Source organism: Salvia hispanica, chromosome 2 (genome assembly GCF_023119035.1).
Source record: "Salvia hispanica cultivar TCC Black 2014 chromosome 2, UniMelb_Shisp_WGS_1.0, whole genome shotgun sequence".
Taxonomy (NCBI): Eukaryota; Viridiplantae; Streptophyta; class Magnoliopsida; order Lamiales; family Lamiaceae; genus Salvia; species Salvia hispanica.
Window position 1 is genome coordinate 30,529,105 of NC_062966.1, and position 13,962 is coordinate 30,543,066.

Sequence of the window (13,962 nt, forward strand, 5' to 3'; positions counted from 1 at the left end):
TATGCGTCATTAAATAAAGACGCATAACAGATATGCGTTTTACTTATAAAGATGCATAACCTTTATGCGTCACTTCCTAACTGGGAACAAATCTATTGTTTTTCATTAAAATGGAATGCTATTACCAAGCTAGAACAAAAGAAGAATTATCCCAAATTTTAATTAATGGTGTATGCTTTTCGTTTTTCAATGAGTGGACATTTGCGCTGGAACAGGATAATTATTTAAAAATTAAAGTTTAGGTATATTCGGAAATCGTATAGTTTTCTAAAAAGTATTCTGAGTTCCAATCTATAAATGTTTTTTCAACTTAATATTCTTATTTGTGATTTTCGCTTATCATTAAAGTATTGAGCCGCCATTGAAGGAACAGGCCCATGTAAGAGTTGGGCTCTTTGAAATGGGCCTCCAATAATTGCTCAATTCGTACCTGGAGTACAATTGTGCGACAATAAATTTTGAAGTATTTAAATGACTGAAAAATAAATAACAAATATTCACTGAGTATTAATTATATTCATTTGAAAAAAAAATTATATATTATCAATAAACAGTCATTTCAAAATAACTCAATATATATATAAGGTCTTGTCATTCTTAGACTAATTACTGAATTGCAGCACATATAAACAATAGATCGAGAGACAGATATTCAAAGTTTGTTGTTCAAGTTAATTTTTTTGGGGAATATTGAAAGTATCATAGAGTGACATGCAATTTAGAAATAGACAAACATTGCCTTGTTTACTACATTCATGTTCTCGTTAAAACCGTCGATCTTCATTTTAAGATTAAACTACTAGCTAGTATCATAAAGTATAAGACAGCTTATAGTCTCTTTAATTTAATACAGTATTAACAACGGTATCTTATTTTGTATTTGTCGTCAATGTACATACAGTCATTAAATCATAGATATAATAAAGTATCGGAATAAGAAATTAATGTTTCTAGCATTTATGACAAGGAAATGGGGTTGTTGGTTTTTTTTTGTTTGAAATGGGGTTATTATTTCACCGGAGTCTTATTATATATAATACTTTTTTTTTTTCGTTTTTTCAAAATAGAAATTTAAGAGAAAACATTCAAGTTTTAATATACTGTATAATTTACGAATTTTGATGTACTATTTATAAAATATAAGATAGATAGATAGAAAAATTGATTGAAATATTACTAATGAAGAAAGAATTCCATCTCATAGAAAAAAAAAAGGTTTTATATTAAGAAATAGACAAAAATAAAAATAATTACCAAAAAAAGGTAAAATAAAAGGTTTTATATTGAGAAACAGACCAAAATAAAAATAATTACCACTTTAAAGATGAAAAGGGAATATACAATTTAATTTAATTACTTATAAAGGTTTGGAAAAGTCCTCAATTTTTAAAATTTGAATCGTCCCTTTTTTGCAAATCATTGTGGCATTTTTTAATGTTAATCCTCGTGGATGCTATTCCATTAGGCAATAAATTAAGAATGGCAGGATGAAGTTAAGAATGTGAATGTTTTTTTCATAGTACTACTACTAATGATAATATGCGGAATTGAATAATTTGAAATTTATCCAAAAATTAACTTGATTAATCAGAAATAGTAAATGTTGGATTTATGATTTAAAAAGGTAGGACTAGTAGATATTATTGATATATAAGATCTTTTGGAACACCATCATTTAAAGAGAAAGAAATAGAGTTTGGTAATATTAATAGAAAAAGATAACGTGACATAAGAAGGGGAAAAAGACAAAAAGGAGAAAAGCTTGGTATTTTCTCTTGGTTGGGCAACAAATTCGCGATTTCTTTTACACTCTCAATTCCATTTCTTTCTTCTGCTTTCAGTTTCAGGTATTTTCTTCTTTATATCCCTCGTATTTTTATTTTTTTTTGTTCTTGCATTATTTTCCATTTCGTTTTTAGCTCATTGCTTTTGGGTTATCTATTGAGTTTGTTTTGGCTTTCTAAGATTAAGAAATTAGTAAAGAATTTCTCTGATCCCGCTGCGTATTCCAGCGCGATCGGTTGATTTTCTTTAATTCGTTTTTTTCTTTTTCTGGATTGCCCACTTTCTTTGAAACTTTTGATTCTGCCCAGCTAAAAAAAATTGTCAATTTGGGTATCTCCGTAGGTTTTTTGGATTCTTGATTGATGTGAAATTTTTGTTTTTTTGCTTCCAAGAATCTTGCGCTGAGGTGATTTTGTTAAATTGAAGATTAAAAAACGGCACGATTTTGAGCGTTGTGTTAATTAGGTTGAAATTTGGGGGTGAAGAGTTGACATTTATGTGACTGGTATAAAAGGGGCAATATTTGATTGACATTTTTTGAGGGGTTGATTTTGGTGAGTTTTGTGTTTAGGGATACTTGTGGTTGTTGATTGAGGTAGCGGCGTGGTTAGAAGAAAAATATATATATATAAAAAATTGTGAATGGGTGAGCATTTGGTGGTGAATATGGAGCAGCTGCCGAAGCCTGAGGTAGTTGAGCATAGCCAGCCGGTTGCTCAAGCTGTTTCATGTGGTTCCTCGGGGAAGAAGTCTGAATTGGTGGGATCCTCATCAGCATCAGCGCCGGAGGATGAGAAAGTGGTGGTGGTGGTGGTGGGGAATGAGGATGCAGACGAGGAGGCGCCCCTGATAGGAATGGGGGAGTGCCGAATTTGCCAGGAGGAGGATTCGATAAGTAATTTGGAGAGCCCTTGTGCTTGCAGTGGGAGCCTTAAGGTGAATGCTATCTCACTTTTTTGGTATTGTTCTTGTTGATTTTGAGTGTTTTACCATGTTCTTGAAATGTGTTTCTAGGAGTAGTTATCGACTTTCAAATGCTTGTAGTGAAATGATGTGAAAGCCTAACTGGGATAAAGTCGAGTTCTTGATATTCTGAACTCGAGTATTCACTATATTGTTTGCAGTGTTGTTCCTATCCTCCAATGATTCTAAAATTGCATAGCATTACTACCATTTTGAAGACTAAAGCATGTTTTGTTGTGAAAGCATAATGGTTGATAAAATTTATGTTTGTTAGAAAAGTTAAGGGTATTCGGTGAGCTGTTTAGCATGCAATTTTTTTTAAAAAAAATTTCTTTGATGCGGGGGATTATACTACTTTCTGTGACTATTCCATCGCTTGTACTGTCTTATAGATAAAGCTTCTTGTATATGATGATGCTTTTTGCTCGTCTCTTTAATAGAAGACCCTGTTTATTCAAAGCCTAACTGTTTTAACTGGTTGTCTGCAGTATGCTCACCGCAAATGTGTTCAGTACTGGTGCAACGAGAAAGGAGACATTACTTGTGAGATCTGCCATCAGGTATGCGATTATTCTGTTCCTCGTGGTTTTGTCAATTTCAAACTGTCTTGTGTTAGACAGCGTTATATATGATACTTTCCGTAGAGAATGTTTTCTTTTACTTGAGATATTCAAGCTTCTGTTGATCAAGTAGAAATCACATTAGTTTTCTAGTTTTTTGTTTTGATGTGATTACCTCACTCTCTGCCTTAACTTCTAAGGAAAACAACAGTAAGCTTGTGTGTTGTTCAATAATGCTTTCTTATTCTAAAATTTGATGGATTTTGTTTTATAATTCTAGCGGTTTCCTGCAGTGTATATGGTTTCAGCATAATATTCTCTCTTAGTGATGATTGGTGTTAATATGCAGCCATATCAATCGGGCTACACTGCTCCCGCACGGCCTCCATCGGATGAAACCAGCATTGATATTGGGTACGTAATGGGTTCCATATCGAGAACCAGCTAGACGGACAAAAGTAGTTTAGTGACAATTTAAGATATTTAACAGTTAATGCCTTTTGAAGGCAATGTTTAACATCTCTGTAATTACAATTTCTGATTTGGCACGCTTTAATCGGTGTCTAGGGGTGTCTGGCAAATCGGCACTACCCTTGATATGCACGACCCTCGACTACTGGCCATTGCTGAGGCTGAGCGCCAGTTGTTTGAAGCTGACTATGATGATTATAACGGTACAAGCAACAGTGGCACAGCATTTTGTCGTTCGGCTGCTTTAATTGTAAGTCTTACTACTATCTCTACGATTGTCATTTACTATTGTGTACTTCAATTTCTTGATGAATATGATTCTAAACTAGAGAAAATATGTAATTCTGTATCTGTCGTTTTGGCAGTTGATGGCTCTTCTGCTACTGAGGCATGCTCTGTCCATCACCGATGATGGAGATGGTGAGGGAGATGATGACGCTTCCACCTTCTTCTCTGTGAGTATGCTTGCAAAACAAATTTGCATTTATGTTGTAACCGTGCAATCTCTATATAATGGTCATTCTAATCTCCCTTTTAATGCAGCTGTTCTTGCTCCGAGCAGTCGGTTTTCTCTTGCCTTGCTACATCATGATCTGGGCCATCAGTATCTTGCAGCGACGCAGGCAAAGACAGGCAAGTACTTCTAAGCCAAAAAAAAGAATCAAGAAATCGTCGTTCCGATTCTTTGAGCTTTCTATTTATGAAATTCTTCAATTTTTCTGGCACAGGAGGCTGCGGCTCTGGCAGCAGCTCGGTTTGCTATTGTCGTTCAAGCGGCACAAAGCAGAGGTCTCCTTGTCGCCTCAGCCGCACCCGCAATCGCTTCACAGGCGACTCCTCACCTCGAACGCCTTTGAATTTTAAGTGGGAGCCCTCCTGCTTGGCATGTTTGTATAATTCATGCAAGAAGACACCCTTGCTCTTGACAAACAACCAATGTTATTGTCTGAATCTTTTAGGCTTCTTTTCTTGTATTTGAATTTATATAATGCACTTGAAAACCTAGCAATCTTCTCACGTGTGCATATCTGCTTATTAGCCTTTTTTTTTAATCTTTTTAATCTCCTCTTCACTCTTTCAATTTTTCCGAAAAAGTTGGTAAATTTGATCTTGGAGTGTTACTTAAATCCAATTAATTTAAAATGTGCCGAGCATAGAAATTAGAATACCACTAAACACATTTTTTCTTTTACTATTTGAGATGTAACCCATTAACCGAGCAATAAAATCCACTCATCATCATCGTCTCTGTAGTGATATGCATAAGAAATTTAGATATGGTTGCTGTGCATGCTTTGCAGGTGTACCTCATGGCTGAAATGTTGTACCTTCTGGAAGATTAGGATCATATTTGGAACTCAAAATGGAAGATCTTAAGACAAGGAATAAGTTCATTTAATGTGAGGTTTCAATGTTTGGACCATGACCACTCTATTATTCCTTCATCTTAACACACATTAATCGAATCTCATGATCAATGGCAATTGTAAAAAGTAAAAGCACAACAAGGTGTGCTTAAGAATGTTCCAATCGACTTGCATCTCATATTCGATATCACTACTGCCAATTTTATAGTGAAGATCAAGCAAAAGATGTCCATATACAAATTTTAAAAATAAATATATCCTCAATTGGAGGGATTTAATTAATCAATCAATACATACTTTGGTTTACTCATTGACAAATTACTTAATTAGTGACCCTCTACATTGTATCTGCAATGAAGAAAATGATAAGATTTTTGCATGTTAACATAAGATGTTTAGTGATGCAGAGGGCCCAGATTAGGTCATAAACTCACTAGAGAACTTTTATTTCTCAAATCATGAAATTAAAGAACTAGCTTGGTATACTCAAACCAATAGCCATGCACAAACATGAGTCTCGTAGATGCTACACCAGACGAAGTATACCAAATATACGAATATGACTCATCCCGGGCGTATAGTGGATGAGAGAGTATATATATATATATGTTGGTGATAGTTACAATTAGGGTTAAAACAAAAGGGCAAAGATGCTTAATTAGCTTCTTGAGGGTGTTAATGTTTGTTCCAATCACCTTTTAACTATCCTATTGAGATTCTTTTCTAAATAAGAGGCTTCATGATTGAGGTGAATCCGAAACTCTTTCACCAATTCCGGCCCCTTAGACCTTCTTATATGCTATAACAATTTTTCCTTCACCATACAACATCAAGCAACACTTCTATCTCTCTCCCTCAACCCCTCTCTCTCTCACTCACTCTCCGCCTTCTTGAATTACTACTTAGCTATGGTTGTGCAAATCCATAGGTGGTGTTTAGCAATCATTTGCTTAGTAGTATTAATGTTGGTGTCATCTCAAATGCACATAGCTATTGGCATGAGAGATTTAGGCCGTGGTCGTGGTGGTGCTCTAAGACCGGACAATAGAGATGAGCCCAAAAGCGAGCCTGAGGCAGCGGAGGTGAAGGTAGGTGATAAGGGAGAAGCTCAAAAGATGGGATTTGATTCAAACCAATCCAGCAAAAGGAAGGTTAACAGAGGATCAGATCCTATCCATAATAGAAGTTGATTTATGTCTTAGGTTGTTTTCAAGGTTTGTGCATGCATGCTTCGTTTTGGATGAAATCAATGTTTTTGATGTATATAGTTTAGATTGAAAAAGAAAGCGTGCCAAGAAGAGATCAATGCCTAAGAGATTGATTTGGTTAGTTGGGATTTTATTGTTTTCCTAGGTTAGTTTTAGCATATGTTAAGGATGTTGGATTCTATGTTTTAATTATATGTTTGTTCCATGTCACATGTTTGAAGCCATAAAAGTTGTGAGAAAAACCAAGTGTTCAAATCTTCTTCCAGTCACATCTGTTGCTTTTTATAATTATGGAGCATTATTATTGGAAATTTTGAAAATTGTAAAATGCACATGTTGCTACAGTTAATCTCATGGAAAAAACATTGCTTAAAGTTATGTGACACGTTGATAAAAAACTTATCGAAAGTTCAGCGTGTTCAAATATTCGTTTTGTAGTGGAAAAATCCTAATTTTGTTTTGTTGATATGAAATATGGCAGACATATTCTTCAATTTATCCAATTAAGTAATTAATGATTGATATATATATTCCATATTTATGAAAGTAAGGCATCTGATTTGTAAGAATCAGTAAACAGTGGCACCACTTTCGTGTCCCAAAAATTTGCATTGGATCCCTTTATTTACACTTACAATATATCGTAAAAACTCAATTATTCCTACTTTTTTTATTTTGCTTGCAAATACTTATAGAAACCCTTAATAATCATGCGCATGCAAGATTCTCTGCAGTAACTATACATATCTTAATTTAAAATTTTATTGGTTAATTTTTACAAAATCGGATTTATATGGGAATTAGATTAAAGGTCTTAATTAATTGAGTTCATTTCATTAATTAAGTTCACCAACTTTAGAGACCGAAAACCATATACACGTGTACAAAATTACAATAAATGAAAATTTAATATAATACTAATTGATATTATATACCTATAATAATCCAAAAAAATGTGTGATTCATCTTTCATGATCAATAATCCTAAAAGAAGAGGCTAAAATAATTGAAGTACGAAATATCGCATATCAATAGGTTCAGCGTAATTAAAAACGTGTCCTTATCTTAAATAAAAACAACAAAGTTCTGGAATATGTCATAATATGATTAGAGACATTTCCCTTAACTATGCATTATTCGAAAAAATAATTATTCAGTATAAAATAAGTAAGGGAAAAGAAGTAAACCAAATGATTATGTAACTTATGTTATCTTAAAAAGCATCATGGGGAAAGTTGTCCATTAATGACATTTTATGTCATAAGCTCAATTATTAATGAACTGATACTTTTGGCGTATTACTAATTTTAGATAGTTCAAATTATTTGATGCCATACGAAATGTGTTGATTTGGTTATCTTTTGAGAAAACGGTGCATGATAACCGAGTGTAATCAAAGTTTGCTTCTAAAGTAAGTACCCTATATGGTATAGCAGTATAATTTGATTAAAATGGAGTATAACTGAATAAGATAACCACTACACCAAAATGTAACTTTTTGGAGAAAATTTCAAATACGACTCAAATTGGAACCACAATGTTGGTTTGAAGCCCAAATCCCAAATAAAGAAAATCCAAAAGCACTATCCTAGAAAGGAGACAAATAATTGTTTATAAAAAAAAAAATTCTAGTTTTTTTGAAAAAAATTGTGTAAGGAAAATTGACTAAACGCAGTTAAGTACTTAATCAAGTGATTAAATTGATCATGTTAGCTAGTATAGTAATTTATAAATTGATTAACACGGTATTAAGTGTGTATGCATAATTGGATTATCTAAGTTTGTTTCACTCTATCCTGACATTCTACATATGCGAAACTCCTTGTTTTGGAATTTGAATGCTTCACTTCTTTAGGTTCTCTTTAGCCAAAGTTTGCTTTATCTTTTTCTTGGCTTACCACTCTCTTAGTCAGCGTATTTTTGTGTCATAAATATGATCAATTTAAAAAATATATAGTAGTTTATTTTAAACATTTAAGTACAGAACAAGCTTTCAGTTCAATATTTTAAATTTTGAAAATGATATTTTTAAATTCAAACACTAAATGCAAAAGTCCACAACTACTATTCTCATATAAACTCTAACATTCTTTAGGCCAATAGTCGTCCAATTCATTAATGTGTTGTGTCCACCAGTTTTTTTTAAGGAAGCACCCAACAATAATTGATTCCCAATATAATTTAACATTAAAAAGAATTATAAATAATAATATAAGCTTCTTAAATTCAATTATTTAGCAGCACCACAAGGTCAGTCAAAAATAAACACACGAAGAATACAAATCACATACTCCGTATTTAATTTAATTTTTTCTTTAATAATACAAATCACAAAGTTTTATTTGGGGCTCTTATTTCGGTAAAGTAGCGATCCGGTCCCTAACATTTGCTCAATAATTTTTGTAGCCTAATTTCAACAGGTAAAATGCTAGAAAATAGTTTATCTATCTATGGATATCATGTGTGGACATCTTAGAAAATATTGAATGGGATATTATCACTTTTACTTTTTAGCAATACAATTTTTTTTATTAATTAGCCCAGTTATTTTTCTGCAATTTATATTAGATAGCTATAGGAAAAAGTAATGTATGATTAGTATTTGTGTTAAATAAAACTAACAACATGATATATGATGAAAGTCATACTAGATTTTCCTAATACAGTTTATTTTTATTTAATTTTGTTTAATGTATGGGTTACTGTATAATAGACAAATTTACTAATTGTGTGAGTCGATTGTACCTGCATTGATATAAAATTGCTATTTAATTTGATAGTATTATGCAATACAAACCTAAAAAAGTAGGTACTAATTAACAACCAAATTTGACAGGAAAAAAATCTTGTATATATTGTGTTTATTGAATGATATCTGCTTTATTGAACAAGTGTTATTTCTTGATTCAATTCTTTGGTGTCCATTTTCAAAGGATCTGACATAATTTAATTGTACAATTACTCTAATTAGTTGGGGGTGTCGACCACCACTATGAATCCCATGACTATTAACATTCAGTCAACATATATATTGATTTCAATAAATAATATTTATTGCCGTTATTAATAAGTCATTACACCCTTGTTTTCTTTTATTGCTGTACATGTTCTATTATATTTTTGCTTTTTTTATAGTGAGCAATGAAAACAGAAAGGTATAGATGGATAAGGATTAACCAAATTGAGTTTTATTATGTTTATCCAAGAATCAAGTTTAATCTAACAATACAAAGAATTTCAAAAATATTCGATTTGCAATTATCCCTTTAAATATTTATATTAAAAAATTTCTAATATTGTGGGTGGAAATAATTTGTGAAGTAATTAAGGCGTGCTTGTGGTATCGTACGTGATATGACAAATGGTAATGACATTGTCCTAATCCACTAATTACACCTAAATTTGTAGACCTCATTATTTATTCATATTCGTTTGTCATTTTCTATAATTCCAACCTTTGATCAAAACCCCCTATCTCATGCTACCTACACTACACGCATGGCTCCCTAATAAAACACAATTAACACTAACTTTCTAATTTGAATTATTTTGTATCTCAAATATCTGAGACTTATTTGAAAAGTAGATCAAACATATCTAACATCGTCACTTTTGAGTTTGGAACTAATATTTGATAAGTTAAGATCGGTAACCTGTTACCGTACACATGATACATAAACATATTGGTGAAATTCAAATTTAGTGATTTTTTGTTTAATTTGACAAAGATCCATTTTAATCTGCAACAAGAAAAAAACCGGGACTTAATTAATTTGGAAAAAATGTTTAGTATTGTAAAATATACTCCATATTTTCTATTTATTTAGTAAGTGGTTTGTTTAGGTATTTTAGAATCCAATAAATCACATTAAATTCATATAAATGCTAACTTATTTAACAGTTATGCTGTGATGAAATTGAATTCGCGCCGTGGTCAATAAAAGTATTCAAAAATTAAAACCATTGCATTTAAATTTTATCATATTTTAAAATAATAGCATTAGATAATTCAAACTTTCTTTCGGATATTATTACCAAAGAGCAATATATTGACACATCAATCATGAACATTATGTTGCAGTCCTTTTATTCAGGTCTGATGCATCTTGCACTAAGTAAGTGTTGTCTGTGTACGAGACCACTAATTATCACATTTGTTTATTTCTTTTTCCAAAATTTTAAATAAAAATATTAAAATAAATTCATAGAACATGTTTAATTTTTAACTTTAAGTGATAATAATATCTTACTTAATGTGCTGCAAATTCGGCTCATGCATAACTTTTTTTTTCCAGTATGCAAATCTTGAAAATTCAAAAGGATGAATTATGTTATGGGAGTTCGTTCACTTCATGTATGTAACATATGTCGATGCCTCAATTTTAGGCATTGCTATGAAAAATCATACTACTATAAATTCCCATCAGTTTAAATTCTCTGGTTGTTGCTGACTGACGCAATATATGTCGTAGTTAATTGCTCGAGATATTTTGACCAATGTTGTTCAGGGATTCAATATTTTTAGTTATTATTGTCGTCATGGTTTTTCAAATGAGTCAGGGACTCATTTGATGAGTGTTGTCGAGACAGTTGTTTGGGTCATTTGTGTGGTGCGAGTTCGAACCATTTGCTAAAAGAGAACGAACATGTTATTGTTGTATTTTTTTATTGTTTGTCACCGGTTCTTGTATTTTATTAGAAATTTCTTGTTTCTATTTTGATTTGACGTGTATTATATGTGGTTTGTATTATTATCATATTTTATTGATTTTGCTAGTCAGTTCTTGACTTTGAGTGTTTTTACATTCATAAAAAAAAGTTTATCCTATCGGAGTTGAACTTTCATCCGAATAATAATAATTTAATTATATGTAAAAAGTTCATAAAATTAATTTCCATCAAAAAATTATACTCGCGTTCACATTCATTTTGTGCACAATGTGCTTATGTAGTTGGATTTATATGTGTATGTGTTGATCTAGAGATAAATTAATTAATATCAGAGGTCAAATAGATCGGATTTAAATTCGTCATATCACGGCCCAAAGGTTTGATTTATCTATCAATTTAAAAGGATAGAGTTGGTCTTAACAAAATATTAGCATCTTTGTCCTCACACTGAAAATGTGTTATCCACTTATCCTCATTCAGGTCGATTGTCGATTATTAATTTCTTGTTATAATTTTTCCTAAATTCTTTTTTGTTTATGCTAATCTTTCTCACTAAAGAACATAGATTGGTAGATAAACAAGTTGAGATTCCTTGTGTTTCGAATAATCTATTCCCTCTATTCATCTATTGTAAACTTTCTTCTCTCTAGTCGACACTTAGCTATCGACTAGATTATTTAATCTCGGAATTATGGCAAGCTTTGGAATTTAATCAAGGGCTAATCAAATAATTAATGCTTAAGTTATGGCTATAACATACACAACGTGTCCAATTAATCTGATGATTAAAGAATTCAAAAAAGTGATTAACACCTCAGCGTGCTCGACAATTTTTCCAAATATATTATTATCTTAATCATGTAATCATGTCAATACCAAGGGAAAATATTTAAATATTTTAGCAAATCTAATGTCATCCCAAATCTGGAAATGTGATTAGGTTATCGAGCCAGCCTATTTTTGGAAATGATACTAACATTAAAAAATTACAAAATTCAACTGTTTGTTTCTAAATCTTTGTTTTTATATACCTCACTTTGGATTAAGTGAAGATAATCAAGATTCCACTTAATTTCTTATTTGATTAGCTAGGAAGTGTTTTGTTCAATTAATCAATTATTGTATTAGTAGAAAAGTCTGACTTTGTAAACCAATGAAATTAATGAGCTAAATGTGATTAATACTAAACACCTAATTAATGCATCTGTTTTTGTAAAACTTCAACTGATGAATTATACAACATCAATCTAACACCGCAAACGTGATTAATGATGTATATATCCATTTTCAACTAATTATTTGATACTTTAGAATTATAATTTCCCTATACCTAAACATGTCATTAGGATTATATCTGACTAAACAAACAATTAATGAGTATGTGTATGTTTCTTTTACTTCTTTTGCGTGCTTCAATATTCACGAATTACATGTGTTTTATCTCAGAGCTTATCAGAAGTGCAGATATTTTTATTGAATTCACCAATCCAAAAGTAAATAGTGAAAGCTAATTTACAATATCTATAAGATCAATTAGTGCTAGAACACTACCAGTTTTTTTTCAACATATTGGTTGATTTTTAAACTAATTAGTAGTACTTATTATAGAAAATAATTAAGACAGATATACTCGCCCGGCCTAAATCCTGTAATTAACCCCTAATTAATAAATCTCATTATCAATCCTGAATAATTTCAATTAATTATTTTTTTTACTTAAGATTTAACAATTCATAGTTACATAATTACAGTCAAATAATTTATAAACTGGACTTTTAGCATTCCACAACACGTCTAATAAAATTACAATCTTATTACTACAAAACCGATTCTGAAATTGTCTCACTAATTATATATATCAAAAAACTACTACTAATTAATTAATAGTACTAGTGATTAGAATGAAGGTTGATTATATTGTGCGATATGGCTCACCCAAACAGTACAACCACCACATGGATTACTATTTGTATAAGGGGGGGCCGAGTATTGTACAGCTGCCACGTGTGTATTTATGTTTTACACTGGACTGCATGATCCATAAATCTGCAATAAATAAATGTTATGTATAGAGAGAATCGTGACCTCAAATTCAAAGAACTTACCATAACCACTAAGTCGGATGTATTTGAATTTGCGTAGTAAAGTATATTTCATCAGTTCCTTAAAGTGCTCTGTCTCTCTAAAAAAGTGTAATGTTTGAAAATAAAATTTGTTTTTAAGTAGATATTTTAACATTTGGCGAATAATAAGTTACACAGCCAATGCTTACTATTTGTCATCACATTGCTGAAATGGTTACTCTAAACTAGTAAAAATCTTAATCGGGGCAATCCATCGAATTTTAAGCTGGACAAGAATACTAAACACTAACCGTAAAAAATTATTTATATATTTTTTATTCTTTATGGTCATATTCGCATAAAAACTAAAAATATAAATATATGAGAAACATAAAGTTTAAAATCTAAAAAATATTAAAAGAATTCAAAATTCAACAGTTCAACTCCAATATGGGCTTCTCTAATAGGCCCAACCCGTTCCGCCTCATTCGGCTTTTTACTTTTTAACCTTTTTAAAACATGAGTTACTGCTACCTATGTTTAATAAAAACAGATTTACTCTTTCATTCATTTATTTAAATATATAAAAAAACTAATTTTCATGTAATTAATTAAATTAATGAAAGAAGTATTTTTTTAAGTTATTCAAAATAAAATGGACAAAAATTGATATTAGTAAAACACTAAATATTTTTAAAATCATTTTGGAGGGAAACTTGAATATCAAAATTGCATTAATGAATTCGGGCAAATTGAATTAAATACCAAATATAGTTGAATGAGTGAATATTAATCTGAGTGCAACCACCAATGGTGCGTGGAGTGTAACTTAGAAGGCGTTGCAAGTTAATAGAGCAACAACCTTATGAATCCA

General features: G+C 31.2%; 1 protein-coding gene across 3 annotated transcripts; it reads left to right on the plus strand.

Annotated features, from left to right (window-relative positions):
* Positions 1-1,701: 1,701 nt before the first annotated feature.
* On the plus strand, positions 1,702-4,804 carry LOC125203359. Of its 3 annotated transcripts, none has more exons than XM_048101686.1 (8): positions 1,702-1,847; positions 2,357-2,721; positions 3,237-3,308; positions 3,658-3,722; positions 3,876-4,029; positions 4,145-4,234; positions 4,323-4,412; positions 4,511-4,804. In XM_048101686.1, exons 2-8 carry the CDS (start codon positions 2,428-2,430, stop codon positions 4,634-4,636), a joined length of 891 nt encoding a protein of 296 aa, XP_047957643.1. In that variant the 5' UTR covers positions 1,702-1,847; positions 2,357-2,427; the 3' UTR covers positions 4,637-4,804. The 3 variants fall into 3 exon arrangements, with proteins under 3 accessions (XP_047957643.1, XP_047957641.1, XP_047957642.1); XM_048101684.1 differs by having other exon boundaries at positions 1,703-1,847; positions 4,508-4,804; XM_048101685.1 differs by lacking the exon at positions 1,702-1,847 and having other exon boundaries at positions 1,940-2,721; positions 4,508-4,804.
* Positions 4,805-13,962: the final 9,158 nt, after the last annotated feature.

What these genes read in the sequence shown, in the direction of transcription:
- LOC125203359 (XM_048101684.1), top strand. Translation starts at nt 2,428, where the DNA reads ATGGGTGAGCATTTGGTGGTGAATATGGAGCAGCTGCCGAAGCCTGAG. An exon ending in CTTGCAGTGGGAGCCTTAAG is followed by an intron (nt 2,722 to 3,236) that starts GTGAATGCTATC and finishes GGTTGTCTGCAG; the next exon opens with TATGCTCACCGCAAATGTGT. An exon ending in AGCGACGCAGGCAAAGACAG is followed by an intron (nt 4,413 to 4,507) that starts GCAAGTACTTCT and finishes TTTCTGGCACAG; the next exon opens with GAGGCTGCGGCTCTGGCAGC.